General features: G+C 46.0%; 1 protein-coding gene and 1 long non-coding RNA gene across 2 annotated transcripts in view; one reads left to right on the top strand and one right to left on the bottom strand.

Moving 5' to 3' along the window:
* Positions 1-1,361: 1,361 nt before the first annotated feature.
* LOC138526525 (uncharacterized) overlaps positions 1,362-25,168 on the bottom strand; it is a 58,925-nt gene continuing 35,118 nt past the window's right edge. The window contains exon 3 of the long non-coding RNA XR_011283607.1: positions 1,362-2,210. This is a non-coding gene — a long non-coding RNA (uncharacterized lncRNA). The remainder of the gene's footprint in view (positions 2,211-25,168) is intronic.
* LOC138526523 (putative gastrointestinal growth factor xP4) overlaps positions 22,516-25,168 on the top strand; it is a 62,035-nt gene continuing 59,382 nt past the window's right edge. The window contains exon 1 of the mRNA XM_069637331.1: positions 22,516-22,626. Within this exon, the coding sequence (XP_069493432.1) occupies positions 22,545-22,626 (82 nt within the window). The 5' untranslated portion in view covers positions 22,516-22,544. The remainder of the gene's footprint in view (positions 22,627-25,168) is intronic.

Raw genomic sequence — 25,168 nt, 5'->3', positions numbered from 1 at the left:
GGGAGTCCCTCTGCCAGACATTAGTCCTGGTTACGAGGGACTTACCCAGAGTCTTTAGCTCACTATCTTTCACAGAGAAGAAATATCCCAAACATATCAGTCTTTGTTCTGCCCTGGGGCAGTCCAGCACCGAAATGCGAGGCAATTCTCCTCTGAACAAGAGTACCAACAGAAACCCCAGACACGTGTTTCGGTCTGGTTGGACCTCATCAGTAGGGTGGATCTGTGCCTCTCTAAGAATAGTGAGCAAGGGGTCCACGTCTGGATTCCCCTAGTAACTTAGGGTCAGACCCAAAGTTACTTAAATATGCAGATTTAACAAGGGGGGGTCCTGGGAGTCCCTCTGCCAGACATTAGTCCTGGTTACGAGGGACTTACCCAGAGTCTTTAGCTCACTATCTTTCACAGAGAAGAAATATCCCAAACATATCAGTCTTTGTTCTGCCCTGGGGCAGTCCAGCACCGAAATGCGAGGCAATTCTCCTCTGAACAAGAGTACCAACAGAAACCCCAGACACGTGTTTCGGTCTGGTTGGACCTCATCAGTAGGGTGGATCTGTGCCTCTCTAAGAATAGTGAGCAAGGGGTCCACGTCTGGATTCCCCTAGTAACTTAGGGTCAGACCCAAAGTTACTTAAATATGCAGATTTAACAAGGGGGGGTCCTGGGAGTCCCTCTGCCAGACATTAGTCCTGGTTACGAGGGACTTACCCAGAGTCTTTAGCTCACTATCTTTCACAGAGAAGAAATATCCCAAACATATCAGTCTTTGTTCTGCCCTGGGGCAGTCCAGCACCGAAATGCGAGGCAATTCTCCTCTCCTCTCCTTGTTAATTTGCATAGTGATAGTGATTCAAGCATCCAAACCTTTTATCAAAGACCTATTTGTCAACTATAAAGAGACATGGGGCCTCATTACACGGTAGGCGGTAAGGGTTTACCGGTACCGGTAAGGGCATCGGTACCGGTAAACCCTTACCGCCTTACTACGAGGTCCCTTTGCGGGTCCTCTCTTAACGCCTGGTTTTTCCAGGCGTTAAGGACGGGACCCCCAAAGGGACCTCGGAGCTAATTACGGTACCGCAATTTGCGGTACCATAATTAGCACCTTCCCCATTCCCATTATGCCCTATGGGGGCAAAAATGGGAATGGGGAAGGGCCTTGGTGAATGGGGAATTGCCACCCCCGCTCACCTTGGAGTAGGGCAGTAATTCCGCCATCCACCAGGGCGGACTCGGTACGGTACCGGCAGCAACCATGGCGCTAATAGCGCCATGGTTACCGCCTACCGTGTAATGAGGCCCATGGCCATTCTTAGGTTCCCAAAAATCGCTTTGATTTTATGCAAAGCAGCCAGAAATCCTAATTTGTGCTTTATGTAATGCTCCACTTCACACAAGTATATTTCCAAATAATACAATAGGAGTGTATCAGGCTATCCATCCTGGAACAATAAATCTTTAACAGAAAACAATGTATATGGTTCAGTCTAGGTTCTGATAATATGCGTTGCTCAGTAAGAGAACCGTAACATTCTTATTATGATTACCATATTTAGATTGGGTATATACACCCCATGTTATTGTGTGTAGTTGCATTAATTAGATACACAGTGCACAAATATGGTAATGGTTCTTTTCATTGACATCTATTGAAAAGTATTGTTTTAAGTGACACGTATTAATTGATATTGCTACATGAAAGCACTGGATACTAAAGTACTCAAGTCTAGCTTAAGAATGTCCAAGTTGTTCAAGACCTACACAAATTGAGTGCCACACATGCTTCACCATTTCAATGTACAATGCAACTTTTTTAGATGTGCTTATATACATCTGTTCTTTCTAAAGTCACAGGAGGCTTAACCTTAACTTAAAGGATTCATTCATATATTGGTGTCAAATATGTTCCTATTTGACAGGAAGAGCCAGTAGGCTATTTATAACTAAACCTATAGAGAATGACCTCTTGGGGACCTGAAGCCTACCTAATGTAACAGCTGGTCCAGGCACATAGAAAGATATTCTTTCTTAAGTGAACATAGTGTGCTGAATGGAGCAGTGGCATTACACAAAATATGGGGACCTCCCTGCGAGCCATGCTGAGGGAACTCTGCCAACTTGGCAACAAATCACGGGTCGCGCCACACTCTGGGCTGGCTTGGATTACCACACGGACGTGCTGCTGCAGGGGTACGCCACACACTGCACTAGGAGAAAGATATAAATATATGTTTTAATGCATTATACAGCATACAATATGAGAAAAATTGGCTAAACGGCCAGAGTGTTTGCAATTGTTTTGTAGGGTAACACAAATCTAAAAATGTAATACATGCAACTCACCAACAGTGCACAGGAACATCCATGCTTTAATGAATATAATGCTTTGCTATTAAAAATGGCATGCTACAATGAAAACATGTCCAACTAACTGCACAATATAGACCTGTCTAGACATGCAATAACATATTAGAGTAAAGCATGCCAGACCACATTTAGACATACCAAGACTGGTTGCACCAAAATGCCAGTCAACACTTATCATGGTTGTTTTATCACAGATGCCCAGAAAAAAATACAATTCTGCAGTAAGAGACAGCTAGACTGGCAGCATCTAGCTAGGCAATTACACTTATCAGGAGTGCTTTATCAGAGATTCCCAGTTAAAAAGTCAATCCAAACTAAGAAATTACTAGACTGGCTGCACCAAAATGTCTCTCTAGCCACTAATAACACATAGCAAGCCTGCTTAGCATGGACATGGATTACCATTGTGGTTTATGGCACGATCGCCAATTCAACCCCCACCCCGCTTTCCACACACCATCCCCTTTGCCCCCCCACTCCCCACACACCATCCCCTCTGCCCCCCCCACCCAAACCACCATAATAAGCTTCTCGGCCCAGAATTATCTCCACATCACTTTTTCTTGTCCCAGTGATTACGTATGAGGCTCATTGCCTCATACATACTGGGATGAAGAAGAATAGGACTAGGAGTAATGAAGATTACAGGTACCTAAGCCAGCCATTACCTCCATGTCCCTCTACCTCATCCAGTAATTGTGTATGAGTCAAAATGCCTCATACAGAAGTACTGGGACGAGGAAGAATAGGGATATAAGTAATGAGGATTACCATTAAGTAACCAAGGGATTAAACACAGGTTGTGGCTCAACACCATTGAACTGGCTGGGCTTCAACCCCTGCCCCCAAACACCCCTTCCTCCCCGCCTTCACATTTTGGGCTATATTGACTCGACCTGGCTGACCTACAGAGCCGTTGCTGGACAGAACAGGACACAGATGTTAAATTGACCATGGGTTCCACTGTTAAAAGAGGCCCAGAAATTACTAAAGCAAAGCATTTCACTGTTAGTACCTGCATTCAAATGTATTATTATTCAGGCAATTGAAATCTTGATGTGGGTTTAGTACTTGCATGCCAGGGAAGTGATTGGAAGGGTAAAGAGGGGACAGGAACCCGCTTATTCTCACATCAGTCCATACGTGGGTGCTTTCAGACTTGAATGAGAGATTTAACTGCTTGTAACATTGAAGCTGCACTAGAATAGTCTCATTAGAATGGATAAAGAAGCTAGATGCCCCACACAAATAAGTTTGCCCCTCCCCCGCCGCCTGTGAAGTTAGCACCTATACCAACATTTGAATGGTTAGCACCTCCCACCCCCACAATTTAGGTTTCGTTGTGCATCTGAAAACAAGCACACACACCATTCAACATACACACACATGCACATCCAGCCACCCATACATTTAAGTGTGTACCCTTCCACCATACAGGCATACACAGGCATCCACTCATACATTTAAGTGTGCACCCTTTCACCATAAAGGCACACCCAGTCAGACACCCACACATTTAATTGTGCACCCTTTCACCATACACTCACAGAAGCAGCCACCTATACATTTAAGTGTGCACCCCTACACCATACACTCACACAGGCAGCCACCTAACGTGCGTACCGGCATGCCGTTAATGACCCTCAAACCCCCGTTAGTGGCATCATGTAATGCGCTGACGCCTCCTCTGCCTTCGTCCACCCCCAAATAATGGGCACCGGCAATACCGGTACCGGCAATACCGGGTCCGGCAATAACGGAACCGGACGTAACGTCATCGCGCCGGAACGGGAAATGCAACGGCGGTCATCTTGAAAAACACAATCCATTGCAATCCTCCAAACACAGGATCTGGACCCCCAAACCACCACATACATCTCTACCAGAATGCCAAAAGCTATCAAGAAAGGTGCCTCCTGTCAGCGCAAGGTGCACTTTTCTGAAGAAGAATTGAACATGTTGGCCGACACATTGGTCGGGAATGCTGAAGTGGTTTTTGCTCCTGACCTCAGGCAAGCCACACAAATCAGGAAAAAGAAGATATTGGAGGAAGAGGCCAGAAATGTCAGTGCGGTCGGTACCACCGCCCGCATGGTTAAAGACATCAAGAAACGGTGGGATGACCTACACCTCCTTGTGAGGAATATACTGTGCGCCAATCGGAGCCAGGGTCTAGCAACATGCGGCGGGGCCCACTTCCCCATTAAGCTCACCAGATGGGAGGAGACATGCACCAGTACCCATCAGCATGGAGGGCATCGAGGGAGTCGGAGATGTGGAGTGTGGAGTACCATCATCGGCAGATGGAGGTGAATGTCCACACAAACCATAGGAAACCAAAGCATGATTATGGCCTACGAATGTGATAGTGACATAAGGCAATGCATGGGCCATCACATACACATGGACACATCCCTGTCCAGATGCTGTCCCCAGCACTGTCACATCAAAATACATGCTGCATGCCAATGCCATACCTGAAACACACCCACAAACAGCAAAACAGCATGTATCACACTGCATGCAGTCCACAACACAAAGGCATGTCAAACAGCATACACCACCTCACACATGTGAGAACCTGATTTATGCCTGAATAACCCCCCCCATATAGCAAGCAACCTGTATGCCACAACTCCAAGATAGCAATGCATCACATGGGTGCAACTGCACCAATACCAATGTACGTACAGCCATCATTGATGCCGTGCCTCTCTCGGTCCCCCACAGGCACAGATGCCAACAGCGATGGTGAGGATACTGCAACACAGGCCAGTAAACCAGCAAAAAAGGCCAGGGCCAGGGATGAAGGCACCAGGCCATCGACATCAAAGGCCACTACCAAGCAACAACTGCCACCCAATCCAACACCAATAGAACATGCCAACGCCCAGGGGCTGCAAACAACTGGCGGAAAACCACAAGAAGGAACACAGGACATATCCACTGTTCTGGAGGCAGTGGCAGACGGGACCCAGTCAGCCTTAAACAGCTCCATAGGGGAGGCAGCTGCCTCAATGCCCCAGAGTGGAGATGAGGGAGTGGGCCAGGTTGAGGAATGCTTACGTGAGGATGGCAACCTGTCCAGGGATGGTGCACACACACCAAGCCCCCAGCAAACCCCCAGCACACCAGATAGCACCCCTCTGCACCAGTCAGAAGGACAGTCGATCCATGAGGCCTGGAGTCCCCCAGAGGACAGACCTGCATTGGGCTCCTCGGCAGTTGTCCCGTCCACCTCCACAGCCATCCGGGACGTAGAGTGGTGCATGGCCCGAATGGAGGGGCGGCAGCAGGAGCTCACAGAGTTTGTCAAGCAATATGTTGCTGATGGTGCCTTGACAAGGCAGGATGCACGTGACAACACTGCGGCCATGACAGGCGCCATGGAGACGAATACCAAGCTGATAAGTGAGGGGATATCAGCAGTGACTCAGGACCTGGCCAGATCGCACAGACCTTGGAGGTGCAGCTTCCTGCACCAACAGTGGAACATGCAAGCACGGCTAGATCTACACGCACCACGCAGCGCTCTTAAATGCAGCCCCCGGAGGCCGAGAGAGGCTGCCAGTAGCAGGGGCAGCCTGCATGTGCTGACTCATATCGCATAGAATGACTTGCATTGCACATCATGTGTGGAGTGTTGTGGGGGGAGGGGGAGGGAGGAGGGGGTGTGTTGGGTGTTGTGGGGGAGGGGGAGGGGTGAGGAGATGCATGGGGTGTTGTGGGGGAGGGGAAGGGGGTATGCGGGGTGTTTTGGGGGAGCGGGAAGGGGAGGGGGTGTGTGGGGGAGTTGTGGAGTTGTGGGGGAGGGGGGAGGTGGATGGCCAATTCACTATGCATAAATATACTGTTCAATACAACCGTTGTGTTTAAAAAAGGTATCACAAGTGGACATTGGTTATTTGGCATGTGTTCATTCAATGTATTACAGTGTACAGTGTCCATCTACCACCACACCCTGTGTCCATATGTACACGATCCCTGTGCCCAGAGTACAGCCACCAATCCACCCTCTGCATCCCTGTCTCTCATGAGAAATTGTCAAGCATTGATTGGCGCACCGCACGTCCATATGGTGCATGGCGCCCTGGCTGTCATGCAACATCTACTCCCTCCTCATCCTCATCCACACCGGGTGCTTGCTGGTCAATGTCAGGTGACAGAGGTACGTTCCGCCGGATGCACATGTTGTGCAGCATGGCACAGACTATGATGATCTCATCCAGCTTCTCAGGCCCATAGAGGAGTGCGCCAACAGGCCTGCTGAGGCAGCGGAGCCGTGCCTTCAACAGGCCAACGGTCTGCTCGATCACAACACGGGTACGGGAATGACCCCGATTCTAGTCCTCTTGGTGCCTGTCCTGTGGATTCCTGACAGGGGTGAGGAGCCACGGATTCAGGGGATAGCCAGCATCACCTGCATGGCAGAACAATAGTGTATGAGTGGGGGTATCTCCTCCATGACATCTGTACTAAGGCTGTACATTGTCAATGTTGGTATGCAGGATATCACTGTTGTTAGTCACTGGCTACACATTTGCGCAACTATCTGGCCTGTTCACTACGTGGCAACGACATGGTGTAGGGCAAGTGTGACATACAGGACTGAGGGGCCTTGATATCGGACTTACCACACACACAGAGATGGAGTGAGAGGGACCATGACGTGGTCACATGTGGGGGTTGTGTGGCAGGTGATGTCACAATATTGAGGTCATATGTTTGTAGCTTTAGGATGATGTGTGCCATGTCACATGTACTTTGCACTCTCATGCTTGCAGCCCTTTGATGGCGCCATGCACATGTCCCGTGACATATGCACACATTTTGTTGTGCCACTATGTGTTTGGTGTAATGCTCCACAGGTGTAGGTAGCATTCCCTTGATGATGCAGTGTGTTCACTTGCATGCTGGTACTCATGTACTGTTGATGGCTACCACTGCAATTGCACTCATATGGGTGATATTGACTACTATGTAGTTGTGTTTACGTGCAGTGGTGGCACAAGTTTGTATTTCATTTTGCATGCGCCAGTTCACTTTGCCATGTTGGCATGCAGCGCTACTGTGGAGGAGGGACAGTGACAATCAGTGGATTTCCTGGTTGGAATGTATTCATGTGCACTCATGGATGCATTACAGGTGTGGTGCTTTGATGCGGTAATGGACATTAAGCTTACTCAATGCATGTTGCTGCATTGTGTTGCATGGGGTACAGTCTGATGATGTGCAGTGGACATGTTGAGGGGTGTGGGCTTCTTGCAAGTCTGAGATATTGGCATTGTTGTGCCGCCAGGGTGAGTGGGTTGACATTTTCAGTGTCATGTTTAGGTTGGGATGTTTAGGGGAGAGTGTTTTGCAGTATGGGTATCACCATCCCATTTACACCCAGGTGGAGCATGCATCTCACCCCCCCCCACAACACTGCCATGGGCCTGTGTGCAGACTCACCCAGCAGCCAGACACTTCGTGCAGCCTGTTGCTCCATGTGGCGGGGAAGCCCATTTTTTGTCAGTCACCTCCTGGCCAGTGCGTGCTAGGGATATGTAGTCCCATGCGTGCTTCAGGAGTGCATCCAGCACTTGGTTCAGCATGCGTGTTATACAGGGTTGTGATATGCCATGCAGCTGCCAGACTGTGTGCTGGTAGGTGCCTGTGGCCAGGAAATGGAGCATAATTACTACCTTCAGTAGAGGGGGGATGGCGGTGTGGATTTCAATCAGGCTGACTATGTCGTTGTGTATCATGTCCACAATAGAGGTGATGGTGTCCCGGTCCTGGCAGTACTGGCTGCGGATCTGCAAAGGGGTTAGGTTGTAAGGACTGGCCCTGATGCGGGGAATTGGTGGATGCCTACATGGAACCAGTGGCTACTCTGGTGGAACTTGCTGGGCCTGTCTCACCCTCCTTCTCCTCCTGCGTCTCCTCTGATGTGCCGGTTGTAGTTGTTGGTCATGGAGTGGCAATGCAGGCATGTCCTCCAGCTACGAATTTGCACCAGCAAGTGTGAACATTTTGGTGTAGGAAGGGGTGTGGTGTGTGGGTGTGCTCCTTTTGTGCTGGGCCAGGCTCCATTGCCTCCACCTGTGCTGATTGTGTGCACCTGTGGCAGTTGGGAACACAGCAGTTTGCTTTTAATGTGTGCTCTGCGGTGCCGATGATGCTGGCATCGCGGTATCCCTAATTTCCACCTTCTAGATGCTGGTAGGTGCATGTCCGCATGACTTGTAATGTCCTCCTGTTAGCGGCATCCCAGTATTGCCGGCCTGAAGGGTCGCGTGCCCGCACACATGCCGGTACAGAGGGGCATGGTCTCAGCGGTGGGGCTGATACTGGGATGTCTACTCGTAATAGGCCAGAGCGGTAAGCGGTGCTGGTATTCCCTTACCGGCATTGTTTTTCCATTACCGTGAAGCTCGTAATGAGGCCCATAGAGTTCCCCCACCCTATGACATGGAGGCCTCCATCCTTGAGGATTCCATGTGATGTGGTGGGGGAGCACACCTACTTCAAAAAGAAATAGTTTCTTTTTGTAGTCACTCTACTTTCATAAAGAAATTATTTCCATTATGGTTCGGTCCTTAATGGAAACCATTTCTTTTTGAAGTAATAGGGCTCCGCTCAACCCCATGACGTGTGCATGCGTGAGTGTATGGTGAAACGCTGTAACAGAAATGATTTCTATTTTTTTTATATGTGATAATTATAAGATGTGTGTATGAAATAAATATTTTTTAACTGAATGTTGGAAGCGTGTTACTACACATTGTTGCTTAGAAGATGAGAAACGCCACTATAAAATAAATAATTTGCTATTTAATCTGCTGAAACACAAAGATACCTCAATGGAGTTATGCACCCACATCTTTTCTGAAGCCCAAATAAGAAACAGGAAAATAAACTCTACCACAAACAATTCTCCATATCCATGTAAGATTAGGTAAACCATGTTCTTTAGAGGTTAAAGTGGGTCTTGGTAGCAGACGATGGTAGTGAACCATATCAACTTCATGTAAGTCTCCTAAACTATATGCTGAATCCAAATGTGTCTTGTATGTCTTTCACCATAACTGATGAACTCCACTATCATCAACATGCAGACGTGCAGACATTGGTCAACCTCAACAATATTAGAATTCCACCCCCCAAAAGAGGCTGATCGACCAGCCATAAAAAGAAGGGCACAACTTCTCTAACCCTAATGCCAACACCCCAAGTCTGAAATCCAGGTGAGAAAACTCCCATAAACGAATGTAACAGAATCTAAAAGGAACACACCAAAGGCAAAACATTATTGGTGACACTGCTTGCCTGAGCAGGCAAGCGAAATGGATCAACCTTGCAAGCTCTGCAACAAGACACCCTACAAGACACTACACAGGAAACGAAAAAGAGAAGAGGACTAGCTATGTGTTCATCAAAGCATGTTCAATCTGAACATGCATGACCTATTCTTCAAAACCAAGATCTGGCTTGCAGGCATCCACATGCCGGTAGGTCATGAAGCTGTGCCTTCTAACCTAATGATCACCCTAGTGCACCATGAAGGGAAGAGAGAAAGAGGTATTCCATCCATGTAAAAGGCATTCATTAACATTAACATATCCCCATCAAAAATCATGCATGAACCAGTTTGAGGTAAACTCGAACCATCTGAAGTGGAGTGTTTCGAGACGCCTTGAGGTTTCATACTTTTTCAGGAATTTGTATGTAAGCCACCAAGGGTCCTTCAATAGAGGACAGGAGAAAATACCTCATTGGGCCCCCTAGCATGCTTACTGACCTCCCTGAGACTGCCAGGTAATGGAACATGATTCCTAGTTTTCAGTCCTTCTCTCTCTCTCCGAGCGTTGCCAGGTGCCATTTGGAAGAATCACTACAGATGCTGCTGACGGTAGTGGGAGTAGAGAATAAAGAAGCACATCTTGAAGGACAGAATGAGAGCATCTGCCACAAAGACATCCCCTTAAGTAGGGACTAACTTCATATTTGGAGATATACATTGGCATCACCCATATCCCGAAGGAATGTCAGCATCGCACTGAGGACGTATTGTCCATGATTGGGGAGTAGAAGAGGACACAGGTAATATCTGCGGGTTCGAAATTATTTAAATGCACTAACATTGTAAACTGTCTCTTTTTTAACATTTTAGAATCTTCATTTTTAATGATCACTTCAATCGTATGTTGTAGTCATAATAGGAGTGTTACACTTGACTTACTGAGTAAAGCACATTATCCAAACCTATAACAAGCACAAACATTATTTTCTGATGGACGGTTATCAATTCAAGATGTACAACCTGTCACACGCCCAATCTTTATACAATTATGATAAATAGAAAAAGTGGAAGCAGCACCAATGTGGGTTCATGACTGCTTTGCATACAATCAAACAGCATTTTAGAAACATAGGAACAACCATATATCTTTGTATTTGATAAACATGTCTGTGATAAAAGAGTTGCATGACCAAATCACAAAGTACGATATGCACAATGGGCTTGTACTCACATCTTTTTATACAATGCTCACGCTAATGTTAAAGTGTTTTTTGTATTTCAGAAGGTAATGTTTTCTCTCCCAAATAAGAGGAGCCTCTCTGGGTTTTGACGGCTTGCAGAATTTTAGAAGAGCAGGCGATGGGCCTCAGGTTAAGGCAGTATGTTTGAGGGGGTCTGTGTTCATGTTGAGTCCCCAATACCAGACATCATTAGAGGATTATACACATAGGATTATTAATTCTGCAAGGGTACAGCCCCTTCACCTAATGCTGCAAGAGCAATTTCATGAGCAAAATCCATCAAATACATTGTGAAGGTCCAATCTATCAAAATCGCAAAGAAACATGAGTGCAGGAGGGTGAACATCAGTAAATGAAGATGGACAAGTGCAATATGAAGAACATTCTAAGATGCTAGTGGAGGAGGAGGAGGTTAATGCTCCCACCCTTTAAAAGTAAACAATGAAAATAAATCGTAGTAAATTACCACAAAGTAATTTATTTATTCACAACCACATAAAACCACGAAAAATATGCCCTTAGCAACTTTGTTTTCATTTTTCACAATTCTTTGACCTGATCATTAGAGTGAACTGTAGCTAAACTTGCAAGTCTTGGATTCAATGGGAAGCTTCTGAAGATCAAAATGGCTGATCATAATGGCTCCATAATCAGCAGAAGTGGTCACCCCAGCAACAGGACCCCTGGCAATGGAGGGCACCGTGGGGTAGGGCACGTGCACGACGGCCTCTGCGGTTGCCTCCTTCCCGGAGGCAGTCGGGGGGCCACAGGTGGATGGCATCAAGGCAGCAGCAGGCTCGACGTAGGAGGCATCAGGACTCGGGGACAACTACATCACTGGGGCAGGCATCAGCCAAAGGGCAGGAGGACCCAGGACAAAGTGTGTCTTCCGTGTGGCAGCGGATGGGCCGGCAAATAGGTGCAGAGTTGGTGGAGAGCATGGCAAAGTCCCTGCGAGCCCTCGAGGATAGAGCACGGTGCCGCCTCCGGCTATAGACACGGAGTTCGATGACGCCCTGGCCAAAACTCTTGGTAACATCGGTGAGCCGTAGGACTAGCCCGCCGCCATTGTAAATAGTTCTTTAGTGTTAGGTTTCCTTTCTTTTTCTTTGGAGTCCATGGACATTGCTCCACTTTTTGTACATAGTTTGTTTTTTATAAGGCTTTTTGGGAGGATTCTTCTTGCTTTGGGATCATGGACCTATCAAACTTTCCTTGTGTATAGTTGGACTATTGTGTATATTATTATTATTTTTTTTACACATGGAGTAATGGTGTTTTTGGTTTACGTTTGGATGTACTAATATGACTTGGGACAAGGACAAGGACCAGTTTCAGGATTTTCACTTTTTGGATTTCATGTTCCTTTGGAATTTGCATTTCATTTTGATTTACATTCATTTCTTGTTCATTGTCATGTTTGATTTTCATTTGGTCAATTTTTATTTTTATTAATACATTTCCATTCTGTCCTATTTTAGTGTTGTCTGCTCTCATTTGTTTGGTGCATGTGTCAGTCGTCATTGGCTCAGTCATGTGTCACTGCTGTGTGGCCATGTTGGGCATGTCTTTGGGTGTATGCTTGTGTGCTTTTGTCAATGACATGCCATGGGGCCTGTACTGGGAAATGGAGACAATGGATGGGTGTGAAATTGCACTGTGGGGTGGAGGGGTCAGCGTGGTGTGGCATTTGGGTGGACATTTGCTACATGATTGTAAGTTGTGACAATGTGTTTGTTGGGGCGACATGAGTCGGGGCCTGCTTGCAGGTTGCCATCACTGGTGGGGAGACATGAGTCGGGGCCTCCTTGCAGGTTCCTGTTACTGGTGGAGGGACATGATTTGGGGCCTGCTTGCAGGTTGCCGTCACTGGTGGGGGGACATGAGTCGTGGCCTGCTTGCAGGTTGCCGTCACTGGTGGGGGGACATGAGTTGGGGCCTGTTTGCAGGTTGCCATCATTGGTGGGGTACATGAGTCGGGGCCTGCATGCAGTGTATGTAGCCATGTGGGCTGCCTGCGGCCATGGTCACAGGTGATGTGAGGATCACTTGTGGTGTGGGCTGCCTGCGGCCATGGTCACGGGTGATGGGGGGGCTCTAGTGGTGTGGGCTTCCGTCGGCCATGGTCACGGATGATGGGGGGTTCCGTGTGGTGTGGGCTGCCTGCGGCCATGGTCACAGGTGATGGGGGCGCCTTGTGGTGTGGGCTGCCTGTGGCCTTGGTCACGAGTGATGGGGCGGCCCTTGTGGTGTGGGCTGACTGCGGCCATGGTCACGGGTGATGGGGGGTCCCTTGTGGTGTGGGCTGCCTGCGACCGTGGTCACGGGTGATGGAGGGCCCTTGTGGTGTGGGGTGCCTGCGGCCAAGGTCACGGGTGATCTGGGGACCCTTGTGGTGTGGGCTGCCCGCGGACATGGTCACGGGTGATGGGGGGACCCTTGTGGTGTGGGCTGCTTGCGGCCATGGTCACGGGTGATGGTGGGACCCTTGTGGTGTGGGCTGCCTGCGGCCATGGTAAAGCGTGATGGGGGCACTTGTGGTGTGGGCTGCCTGCGGCCATGGCTACGGGTGATGGGGGACCCTTGTGGTGTGGGCTGTCTGCGGCCGTGGTCACGGGTGATGTGGGGCCCTTGTGGTATGGGCTGCCTGCGGCCATGGTCATGGGTGATGGGGGACCCTTGGGGTGTGGTCTGCCTGCAGGGTTATGTGAATTCACGGGGTGCGTGTGGAGTTTTCACCGTTTTGGCTGGCACGAGCAGGTTCCCCGTATTAAAGGGGGTGCGCGTGGAGTTTTCACACATTTTGACTGGCGCGAGCGGGGTACTCTTATTGAAGGGGTTATGGTAGGCCTTTTTCACGCAATTTGGATGGCGCGAGCTGAGTACGCGTATTCAAGGGGATGCATGGGTAGGTTTTCACACGTTTTGGCTGGCGCGAGTGGGGTACGTGTAATTAAGGGGGTGCACAAGCAGATTTTCACGTGATTTTGCTTGCGCCAGCCTCGAACGAAATTTCGCAGGGTTTCGCAAGGCCCTTTTCATGTGATTTGGCTGCCGCGAGCGGGGTACGCTCTGGTTTTCACACAAATACGGTGTAGGGGGCTGTATGCTGGTCCAAGGTTAACACGGCCCTTTGCACGATATTGGGGATTTATATGTCTTTTTCTGGCACAAGGGAGTTCTTGGGGGTGTTACTGGCTCTGCTGGATTTTTGCTGCGCCACGGCTGTAAATGGCTTGGGAAATCCAAGAATACACGGTGCGCCAAAATGCTGTTTTGCGCTGCACCTGGCACACGCGTGGTACACGCTCCCTCTCTGCACCAGGCGCATGCACTACTTCTGCCCTGAATTCTATGAATTGACCCTTAAATGTCCAATATTCATTCTTAATGGCAGACCCTCTCTGAGGCATTAAATAATAACAACAGCAAATATCTATGGCAGTATTTTACAATAAGGATATTTTTTTGGAGAGCATTAATCAATACAATCTCGGCGGAGGAATGGGAAATGTTTTTTTTGTTTTGAATGTAAGGCATGTCCCTCCTACCCCCATGACTATTAAAAGGGCAACGGTGGAAATCGATGTAGGTAAAGACAACTTAATACTGATAATTAAGACATTTTTTATTTTTTATTTGGTTGGTTGATAGATTCAACCTTTCAAATATAAATTCAATTCAAATACAATTCAAAGAAATAATAAAAATAAAACATTATTAAACACATATTTACACTATACATTTAGATCAACAAATAATTTCAGAAATTCATTGAAATTTACAACAATTTATATCTAGATTACTTCCCCGGTAGTACCATTTATTATACTTGATTAAGCTACTTTGGTAACTTCTGAAACAGGGATTCTAGATATTGAGCTATTGCAACTCGAACAGCTAATTTCATACTGGTGAAAATACAATACCAAACACAATACCAAGTTTCATCTGGATCCATATAACAATGATTCACAATAAGATTCTTAAAATACATTTCTCTTTTAACCTTTAGAGCCGGACATTTTGCAATGCAATGTTGGAGTGTTTCTTTCACTGTAAGGTTTTTGCAGAAACGACAATACGTTTTCTTCTCGCCAAAACATCTTGCGTTGGTCAAAGTTTCAGGCTGAATCGCAGATATTGAGATCGTATTTGAGGGGACGGACACTTAGCTAGATAATCAGCCATAACTCAGAACTTTTTGTGCCCAAACAAAACGGAGATAAAATCCTTATATGTCAAGCATCACGTTCGATTCATGATCCAATCATGCTGATACATTTTCATTTTAGCACGATCAGGATTTTGTAATAACAAATCTAAACCAACAGCTGCATCCGCCAAGGCATTTATAGTACACTTAAGCCATGTTTTCGGGAGCATGTGTTGCAAAGATAATACATATTGGGCTACTACACCCAGAGTATTCAGAGAATTGAGACTCAACAGGGACTTCCTTAGGAAGGCTGCCATTTTCCATAGCACATGTGCATGTAGAGAAATCAGCCCAACTTCAAAACGTATCAATGGGAGAGGTGTGCAGTTAGGAAGACATCATATTTGTTTCCAGAATCGAGATTCACATTTATCCCACCAGTATTGGCCTTTGGGGATATTAGCTTCAGCCCCATAAGTTAGAGATGGGATCACCTTTTGTTGGTAAAATAGGACTATCTGTTTGAGTGAGAATTTGCCAAATTTCCGTGTTAGTTTTTTGGCTTGGGAAATGAGAGTCTCCAGTTTACTTTGCAATTCTATTTTGCTCGTCTCACATTTGATCGAGTCTGTTATTGTGACACCCAAATACTTATACTGATAAACCTTTATAAGATCCACATGCTCCAATTTCCACTTATAAGACCGCTCCTTGATTCTACAGTTTGGTCTACAGACCATGACTTGCGACTTGTCAGTGTTTATCACAAGGTTATTCTTCTTAACGTAAGTGTTGAGGATTTTTAGCATATGTTGTAAGCCGACGGGAGTGTTTGAGATAGTAATACATGGTCATCAGCGTATAGTAAATAACACATTTTCTAAATTAAGAATTTAAAACAATCTAGAACCCCAGGCCTAGATGGGGTTTGCAATATGGTTATGCACGCCAACCCTGAGCTGTGGGCAGATATTTTAAGTCCGCTCTTTGAAAGTATTGTGGATACAGAACGTATACTCTCCTCGTGGATGCACTCGTATATTATTCCAGTCTTTAAAAACGGCAATCGAGATGACCCAAGAAATTATCGACCATTGTCCTTACTGGATGGTCTGAGTAAAACCTTTGCCACCTCTATTCCCAGAAACATCAAGAAATGGATCTCTAATGGAAAGATCCAAACCCGCTTTCAGACTGCTTTTCGGAGGGGTTTATCTTGCACTCATAACATATTCATAGTGAATTCTCTCATTCGGCAAGCTGGGTACAATTCCTCTCCATCCTTTTTATTGATTTCGCCACAGCTTTTGATATGCTTGACAGTGTGAAACTGTGGACAAAGTTAAAAGATGTGGGAATGCCTGTCCGCCTGTTGCATGCATGTCAATTGTTATATGAAAATACAATGGCACGAGTGAGGTTGGACAGTTCGGAGGTGCTATCGGCCCCAATTAACATCAGAAGGGTGTAAATCAGGGTTGTGTCCTAACCCCTGTTTTGTTCAACCTTTTCTGGGCTGACGTAGGTAATTGCCTGAGGGACGTCCGTAACTTTGCTCCGAAACAATGGAGGGAAAGAATCCCATATTTGGTTTACGCCGATGATTTGGAAATCTTTGACTCTACCTGTACAGCTATTAGCAGGAGTGCATCTGCATTAGTTGCCTATGCAAAAGCAAAGGATCTTCACATTAACTTTGATAAATCTAATGGTCGTGAGATTTGGGGGAGTCAAGGGATAATTCAAAGACATAACTACACCAGGTCACATTATGTATTCTGTCCCGTGCTATCGGTATTTGGCTATGAGGTGACCAACGAAAAAAAGAAACAGGGTTTGTTTAAAAAGCGACATTCCAGAGCAATCGCCATGATGCTCTCTAGTAAAGAAATTGTAACCAACAAAGTGGGCTACAGCTTAGCTGCTGTGATCTCGATATACCGACAGAAGTTGGTATCGAGCATCGGATACGCCCTGGAATGTTCATATATTGACTCTGTTGGTTGGGAGGTGCGATTAGAGGAGTATATTTGGTGAAATAATTTGGGGTTATCTAAACCGACCCCTATACAAGTGATTCACATTGAGCTCGGCATATCTTTATTAAGCACCATATTAATATCTATTTAAAAATGAGATGTGCAGAGGGGAATTCTATTCTTTCCTCTCTATCAGAGTTTGAAAAGAAGAATGTGAGATTTTTTTAACAGATCGAATGGACTCCAGACTGGCGAGAGAATCAAGGTGTCCTTTTGAACCTATTCACAACTATGAATTTGGGCCAATAATCATGACCACGCGGGCTGCCTACCATCCTTGAGCAACTATGTTGGTCTATACTTTATGTATCGACACAGAAATACGTTTAGCAGTTTCCTTCATCTAAGCTTCGAAGGATATTTCTGAACATACGACTAAACAAACATCTGGTGTTGGAGATAACAGAAGCATGGATGGGAATGCCTAAAGATGAGCAGACCTGCCATCTTAGTAAAGATCTTGGCGTGATAGAGACACTTAGACATACGTTAACCTTCTGCAGAGGAATGTACATGTATTACATGAGATATTACCGGCATTGTGCAGAAGGCTTTCTAGACATTCAGAGTGACCTACTTTGGCAGAATGGCATCTCTGGTTGTAGTATGTCTAGGGCTATTGCTCTTTCCTATGTGTGGTTGGCGTTTGAGAAGGAATTGGCTCTGGTACATCTGGTTTGAACTTAAGAATTTGAAAATATTGGGTGATTATTGACTTCTGTTTTATCTTTTGTTGGACGTTGGGACAGCCAATGTGTTCTTTGTTTGCAGGGAAAACTTTATATGTTGTATTGTATGTATGTTTCTTTTTTATTGTATATGTTATTTGACTTTCTTTCTTTTTTCTGTGCTTAAATGTAATTGTTTCATTGTGAAAGAATTGTGGTTTATTGTTTTGTGAAAAGTTTTACCGAACAATATCACAAATTTAAAAAATAATAATAATAATAAGATCATGCTGTTTTTCTTTATTGAATCGGATGCTTATGAGGGCTAAAGATTTGTACCTGTTACTGACAATGCCTCTTTCACCAGGGGTCGCAGAGGCACTGCCAGGGGTAGCAATGACTTTGTCAGGGTTAGCAGCTGCTACCTCTGGCTACTCCGAAATGGCATCAGTGGATCTATTTGACCGAAAGGATTTCATCCAGGCTTGTGCAGTGCCCTGGATGCCAGCCTCCCACAGTGCATGCCCAAGCCCTGGGTAACCAGCAGTGCCAACAGCAACTGTCACGTCCAGTTGGATCAAGGACGAGATACCACCACCATTCACGTTGCATTACCTCTATTAATACCTCCAAACGGTACTACTCTTACTGTATATGGTGATCATGCAGTAACATGCAGGGTCTGCATGATTTAGAGCCATGTGAACCCTTCAGTTATCACTCGTTTTGGATTCCTCGAGGGCTCCATACAGAAATGCCACATTACTGCATGTGGGATGACCTAATGCAGTGATAACGGATGCAGTGCTGCTTTCGTTTGTAGAAAGTCCCCTCCACAAAAAAAGCAGGTTTTGTCAGAGCCGCAGTTTGGCAGAGCAGTTAAATATGGAGTATTCGCGAAATGCTCCATTTTTATCACTAAAATCAAACTGATAATTGTTAGGCAGAATCATATGCAGTACCCTTTGGGAACACCACACACAATTAAGACTACAAGTGACAGTACAAATTCACCTTTGGTACAAGCCTCTACTACACAGTAAAGTGGTAGTGATGGCTGAGCAGCCAGACCTATCTCATGAGTAAAGTGAGCAGTATCAATACTTACACAAAGGACACCAATTACTATGGTTCAAACAAACACTGACTCAAAGTTTCTGAGTAAAAGAATATACATTTATTAACACAGTTCACTAAATAAAGCAGCAGAAAAATCACACTCTTAATATGCTACACAACACTCAATCAATTCTGAACAAGTTATCCTCAAAATGAGGTGTGAGCAAAATGGGACTCCAGCAATTTCAAAGGGGGGGAAAGGCAAGGTTATACAAAATTAAACAGCACCAACAAGTAAGTAGGCAGGGCAATCTAGAAAAGGCTTGCTACAATGAGGATTCAAATCAATAGGCCTGGTCCAATGTTAATGGTTCGGAGTCTTTGCAGAGGATCACACAGTTCAGAGTAGTTCGTGGTTAAGTCTTTGCCAAGAGTTCGAAATGAAGTTGGTTGAAGGAAAAGTTATTCACTGCTGTCGGATGGAACAAACAACTGGATTAGAACAGTACCTTAAATGAAGAAGAAGGCTGTAGCTGAGGCAGTAGTTCATGGCAGATCCTGCAGTCTCACGGTTCCAGAAGTGACTGTCGGACCGCCCAGGGAAGAAACCAGCAACAGAGCAAAGCAACAAATAAAAGGGGTGCTCCTTAAAACCCGAAAATGGTCCAGTCCTCCTGGCTATCCGGTTCACTGCAGCTGTGCACAGCAAATTCGACCAGGAGAGGGAGGCCTTGCTTGGTGTTTGGTGAACTGGTTGGTCCCACAAGCTCAAGGGAAGAAGATTCCTTGCAGATCTTCTCTGTTGTCGAAGTTTGGAGATTCAGACCCGTAGCAGGGCTTCACCGGGAGGTTCAGTCGTGGTAGTGGTCTTCTTCTTTCAGCTTCTCTTTGGGTTCTCTCGATCCAGTGGCGACGCTGCCTTCCAAGTCCCAGAGACCTGCTTTTTATGCAGTTTTTCCCCATTCACACAGCCTGGCTGTCAATCACACAGCAGGGTGGCTGTCCTGGCGGGACAGTCACCACAGCCAATCATACAGAGTGCAACATGGGTCTCCAAGGAGACCCTGTGAAGGGAGTCTCAAACCCCTCCCTCACATCCTGTCCCCCTCAGACATTCAGGCACCTAAGGAAGAAAGGGGAATGAAAAAATGTTCCATGAGAGACAGACAAAAAGGAATAACTATTAACCCTTTCCAGTACTCTATGTAAGATAGTTTGTACTGGGTCTGTGCTTTTAAAAAGACTAATAAAGTCAATGGCAACTTTACAGGTTCTGGGAGACGGTAGTCAGTCCCAGAAAATGGAGTTTAAAAGTGGGAAGTCTGAAAAAGACAACCCTGTGTCGCTGCTCTAAAGGTGCTGTGTAACACACAGTAAAAAGATGATGCCTATGGAGTAGGTGAAGCTCCACAGTCTATGAACACAAACATGTTAAACACAAACAGCAAAACACATGTAAGAGTGGGAATAAAGGCTCACACTCTTACCAGGTGAAACAAATAAATCCTAGAAATCCAGCAAAGCTGCTGAGGGACTCAGTAGGTAAGGGAAATTAGCCATTCTGGAGAATTCCCCCTAACAGTAATTGCTAGGTATGGTATGGTATGGGGACTTGTAAGTGTGAACTACGGCCACAAGGCATCAAGGCACTAAAACACAGCTAGGAGAGCAGGAACTGTCCAGGTGGCCCGAAAATAAGAAATTACACGCTTTCAGAGTCTTACAAAACTGCAAGTGATCAGCAATGTCTCAAAGGGACACAGGCAGAGAGTTCCACAAAGTAGGGGCCAGAACTGAGAAAGAGCATCCCCCCAGCCTGAGCTTTGCAAAATCTCGGAATTCTCAAAAAAACCTGGGAGGAGGGCAATATTGCGATGCAGCACTAGTTTGCTGGGCTCTCAGGATCTTAAGAGGGCTACTTTACTAAAGGTACCACTAGGGCCTGTTTAAAGGCCAGATCACCTGACCTGTGTCGATGGAAGAATCCATTGCATTACAGGTGGAGGGAAGCAGAAGGTCGAGCTGTATCCCTCAAGGACTTTCACTAGGACGGGTCAGCTCTTAGTCTGCGCAATGAGAATAGCTGGCATTGCCAGGGAGAGCGAGTAAACCCCTCTAAGTAGTAGAATGATCACACCAGACATTGGGCCTCATTACGAGGTTGGAGGTAGCCATGCCGTTTCTACCGTCATGGCTATCACCAAACTCAGGTCCGGCTCCGGGTCCCACAAAAGGGGAATTACCGGGCCATTCTGACCTCGGCGCGCCCGGTATTTCCCCTTGCACGGGACCCGGAGCCGCTACGTCCCCATTCCCATTTGAGCCCCCATAAGGCTCAATGGGAAAGAGGAGGATGGTAGCAGTGAAACTGTTCATAACGGTACCATTGCTACCATCCAGTTCTGCTCACGGGTGGCACTCTGCATGCCTGGTGTGACCAGGCATGCGGAGCGACACCCGCGAGCAGAACTCGTAATGTGGCGGCATGGTAACAACAGCGCTGTTGTTGCCTTAGCGCCACTATTGTAATGAGGCCCATTGTCCACTTATAGGTGACCCCTTGATTCGCAGCTTTGCCTGCCCATATTCAGCATGGTGCGACCAAGGTAGAGGGTTGGTTCTTTGTAACACAAATATAGGAAACATTCTAATTCGGTCTAGCTGCACACATAGTGAGTGCACACAGGCTCTACTTACCACCCTAGCTTCTCCACTGACCTGGACTACGGTCCAGAAGGACGTTCAACCCACAGCGCACTGTGACCATATCAATGGTGAAAGGTGCTATACAAATGCCCAACAATGTAACACGTGTAAAGGCCCGAACACAATTCTGGCAGTGTTACCCATGTTAATACTGCCCAACAAGTTTGTTGTTACCACACGTGGTAAGCAGGCAGTCACTTGAAGGTTCCAGTTCCCATGTTTCAAAACCCTTCTACTTTTCCCCATTTTGAAGCCCATAGGACTCCATTGGGCATAGGCGTTATTACCACATACGGTAATATTGCATGGTGAAAACCTCATGTACTAATGCTTGTGTGTGGAGTACAGTTCCTCCACACATAATCAGACTGAAAAAAAACAGTTTTGGTAACAACGACACAATATATGCAGAGGTAAAACCTGCAGTATTCTGAAATACCTGACATTTTACCATAACCATTAACCTTGTAATCAGTGCTGCGTCCTCAGTGAAAATGAAGGAGAGGGCAGAGGCAAACTTACAAGCTGTGGTTCCAACTAGTCACATGGATATCTTGCACTACCCATGTGTAGAGCACACCCCTGTTTGCATGAATGGGCCTAAGATATGAGGTGACAATAACTTGTGTTTTAATCCTTAGCAAATATGTATATAATAGAATCAAGTATCTTTTAGTGTAGTCCCTCCTAAGCAGATAACAGATGAGTCCCTGGCTCCTTGGTCGATCTGGAGCAGGCCATTAGTGCAAGCTGTTCTTAAGCAAACAGTGGCACCTGACCTACGTAGACAACTCTCGCGATAACTGATTGAAACGATCCCCGGGTTGCACAAGATCCTTTTGTAGCCATACCTTAATTATGGGTGTTACAGAAACCGTACAAATATCCTCCTTGACTAATAATTCCCCAAATATTTAAAACAAACAGGGCAGATGTATAAAGCAGTGCTCCTCCGGCACTCCTGTCTATCACAGCCTGTCACTGCTCGCTCGTGACAGAGATCCAGGCAGCACCATGGCACAGAAGACACTGTTGATGCTGGCAGCTGCTCTTGTCATTGGCTTGTCCAAAGCATCAGACGAAACTGATGACCAACGTAAGTGGTTTTCCATCATTGGTGCCCTATTGAGAGAGGTGTGTAGAAAGGTGTGCTCATTGTGCTTCCAGGTTGCCATTAACTAACAATTATAATAATAATAATAATTTGATAATTATATAGCACTTTGATCCAAAGCGCTTTACATAGCACATGGTTACATACATTATTATTACCCAATCGAAATTGGTACTCACTTTAATGACCTCAGACGGATGAAAGGCTGTCAACCTTGCTGGTATTCGAACTTGCAACCCGCATATCAAACTTTGCCCTGTTGCATTAGTGCAGTGAACAAGAATCTTTTTTGACAGAGGGCAATTTTTGTCCTGGTGCTTATACCCTGCCAAACTGCCCTTGTTATGGTGCAATTGTTTCCTAATCTGTCCAATTGTTTTAAAAAATAGGGCAAACGTTGCTCTAGTGCAACTTGCACCGGTGCAAAGTTTCTGTAATCTGGCCCCAGGACTTTCCAATGAGCCACTAAATGTCACTGCTTTCTATTCTGGTGTAGACATAGCCTCAAACATTTCTGGGGTAAAAAAGTTAGGTACCTTTGGGTTGGGTAATAGTACATTATGGGGTTCATTTAAGAATATATGCTGGTTTCTTGCAGGGGACAAGAAACAATTGCACATACATGTTGCTTGTACATGCAACTTTGATCGCTCAAAAAGCAGAGTGCATTCGTGAGGAGTAAATGAAGGCAAACCCACCTTTCCTCGTCACTTTTACTCTTTTTGAGAAAAAAACAACGCTGCGCGCAAATTACGGTTTGCAGGAAGCATTTTTTAATAGGTTCCAATAAAACAAGTCCGGTCTTTAGCAGGTTCTAAACCAAAGCGTATTCCGTAGGAATCCATTGGTTTTACGCCGGCGTGACATTTTCGTACCAGTGTTAAGCTGTGTGCTCTTCCGAGACGGAGACGAAAAGAAAAGGGGAGATGCAAACTTCACTTTGCTGCCTTCCTATTCCTTGGAAAGGCAGAAAAATTAGCTCAACCAAAACATGGAAGTGTAAAAGCAATGCTCCTTATTATGTTATGTTGTTATGGTATTCATTGAGCATGGACCTGTCTACGCGAAGCAATGGAGGCTTTACAGAGATATACAACAATACAGATACACAATGGCGCGCTTTACAGAGGTGTACAACAGTACAGATGCATGACAGAGCGCTTTTCAGAGATAACAACAAAAAGGATATACAACAGGGGATACAGAGGTGCACAGAGGAGGGGTGGTACTGCTGTATGCAGTGGGGGGCAGGTGGTGTCTAGCAGTCAGGGGGTGCCTTGCTGTTGTCCTTTCATTTTCTGCTCCACCCATTTGAGAATGACTCCCTAAGTGGTTCCAGCAATAAGTTCCGGGAGGGCAAAGACATCAACGAGGGACACCCAGCGGTACCTGACACAGTGGCCTACCTGGTGCTGTCTTCTGTTTCTAATGCGGGGCATTTCGTTTTCTATTGATTAGAGGGAAGTGGTCCTGGCATTAAAGCTGCTTAAGTGTCCCTACACAGCCTGAAACAAAAACCTGGCATGCACCTTACACACCACCTAATTGGTGCATATTTTGTTAAAGAAGCACTCATTGGTAAATATACTGGAGGGCAAACTAAAGAAAATGCAATCTTTAGTTTGCACAATGCATGCCACAAGTGTTGCAGGTTGCCATGCCAATGAGATGTACCTCTATACATAACCCCTTCCCTCTTTTCTGTGTAGCAATGTTTTGGACTTGGGATGGTGCTTTGCACCACCTTATGCGCCATAAACAAAACAAAAATCATGTCATTAAGATTCTGCTTGCTGACAAAATTTCCCATTTGTTAGAGTGCTTGGATTGTTTTAAAAAAGATGGATTATTAGACTTACTATAACGCTATATCCTTATAGCAGACTTCTAAGCGCTAGAGCAGGCACAAGCACCTGTCTCCGCAGTAATTAGTCTCAAACTGCTTGAATGTCATTCGCTGACTATAACCAGCAGTTGTCAAAATTAATCGAACTGGTTCCACATCAAACAGCTGCTTTGTTGAACCGCACACTGGAACATCAGGATCACAGCTTTGAACCATCCCCATACCTTGACTGGAACCTCTGGAGCATCACACGCTGACCCTAACCAGCTGCTACCGTATGTCTCGAACCAGCTAAGAACTCGTCCTGGTGAGCACTTCAACCTGCATCAAACGCCACCTTCAAATTGAACTGAACCAGTGCACTAAAACCTACTCGACGCCAGCTCGCTACTTGGGCTAACACAACTTGGTTCAAACTTGGTTTGATCAGTTCGCACAACAGCTTGAATCCTGGTTCGATGCTGTCGAGCTGCGAAAGACAGGCGAAAAGTTACTATTAACCCATTACTTCCCCCCTGGTCCATCTTTGGGCCCTAGAGATTGGTTAGGTCACCTGTGCACCGTTTCACTGAACCACAGATCATTTGTGAAGAACATTGTGGTAGAGGTTTTGCTGTCCCCCCTGTCTTCTCATCCAGAGAGCGGCATCTTTTTACCTCTCGCATATTCTCGACTCTT

Source organism: Ambystoma mexicanum, chromosome 7p, assembly GCF_040938575.1.
Source record: "Ambystoma mexicanum isolate Mex_15411 chromosome 7p, UKY_AmexF1_1, whole genome shotgun sequence".
In the NCBI taxonomy this organism is placed as follows: domain Eukaryota; kingdom Metazoa; phylum Chordata; class Amphibia; order Caudata; family Ambystomatidae; genus Ambystoma; species Ambystoma mexicanum.
The sequence above is the reverse complement of the archived record's forward strand: the minus strand, read 5'-3'. Positions and strand labels throughout refer to the sequence as shown.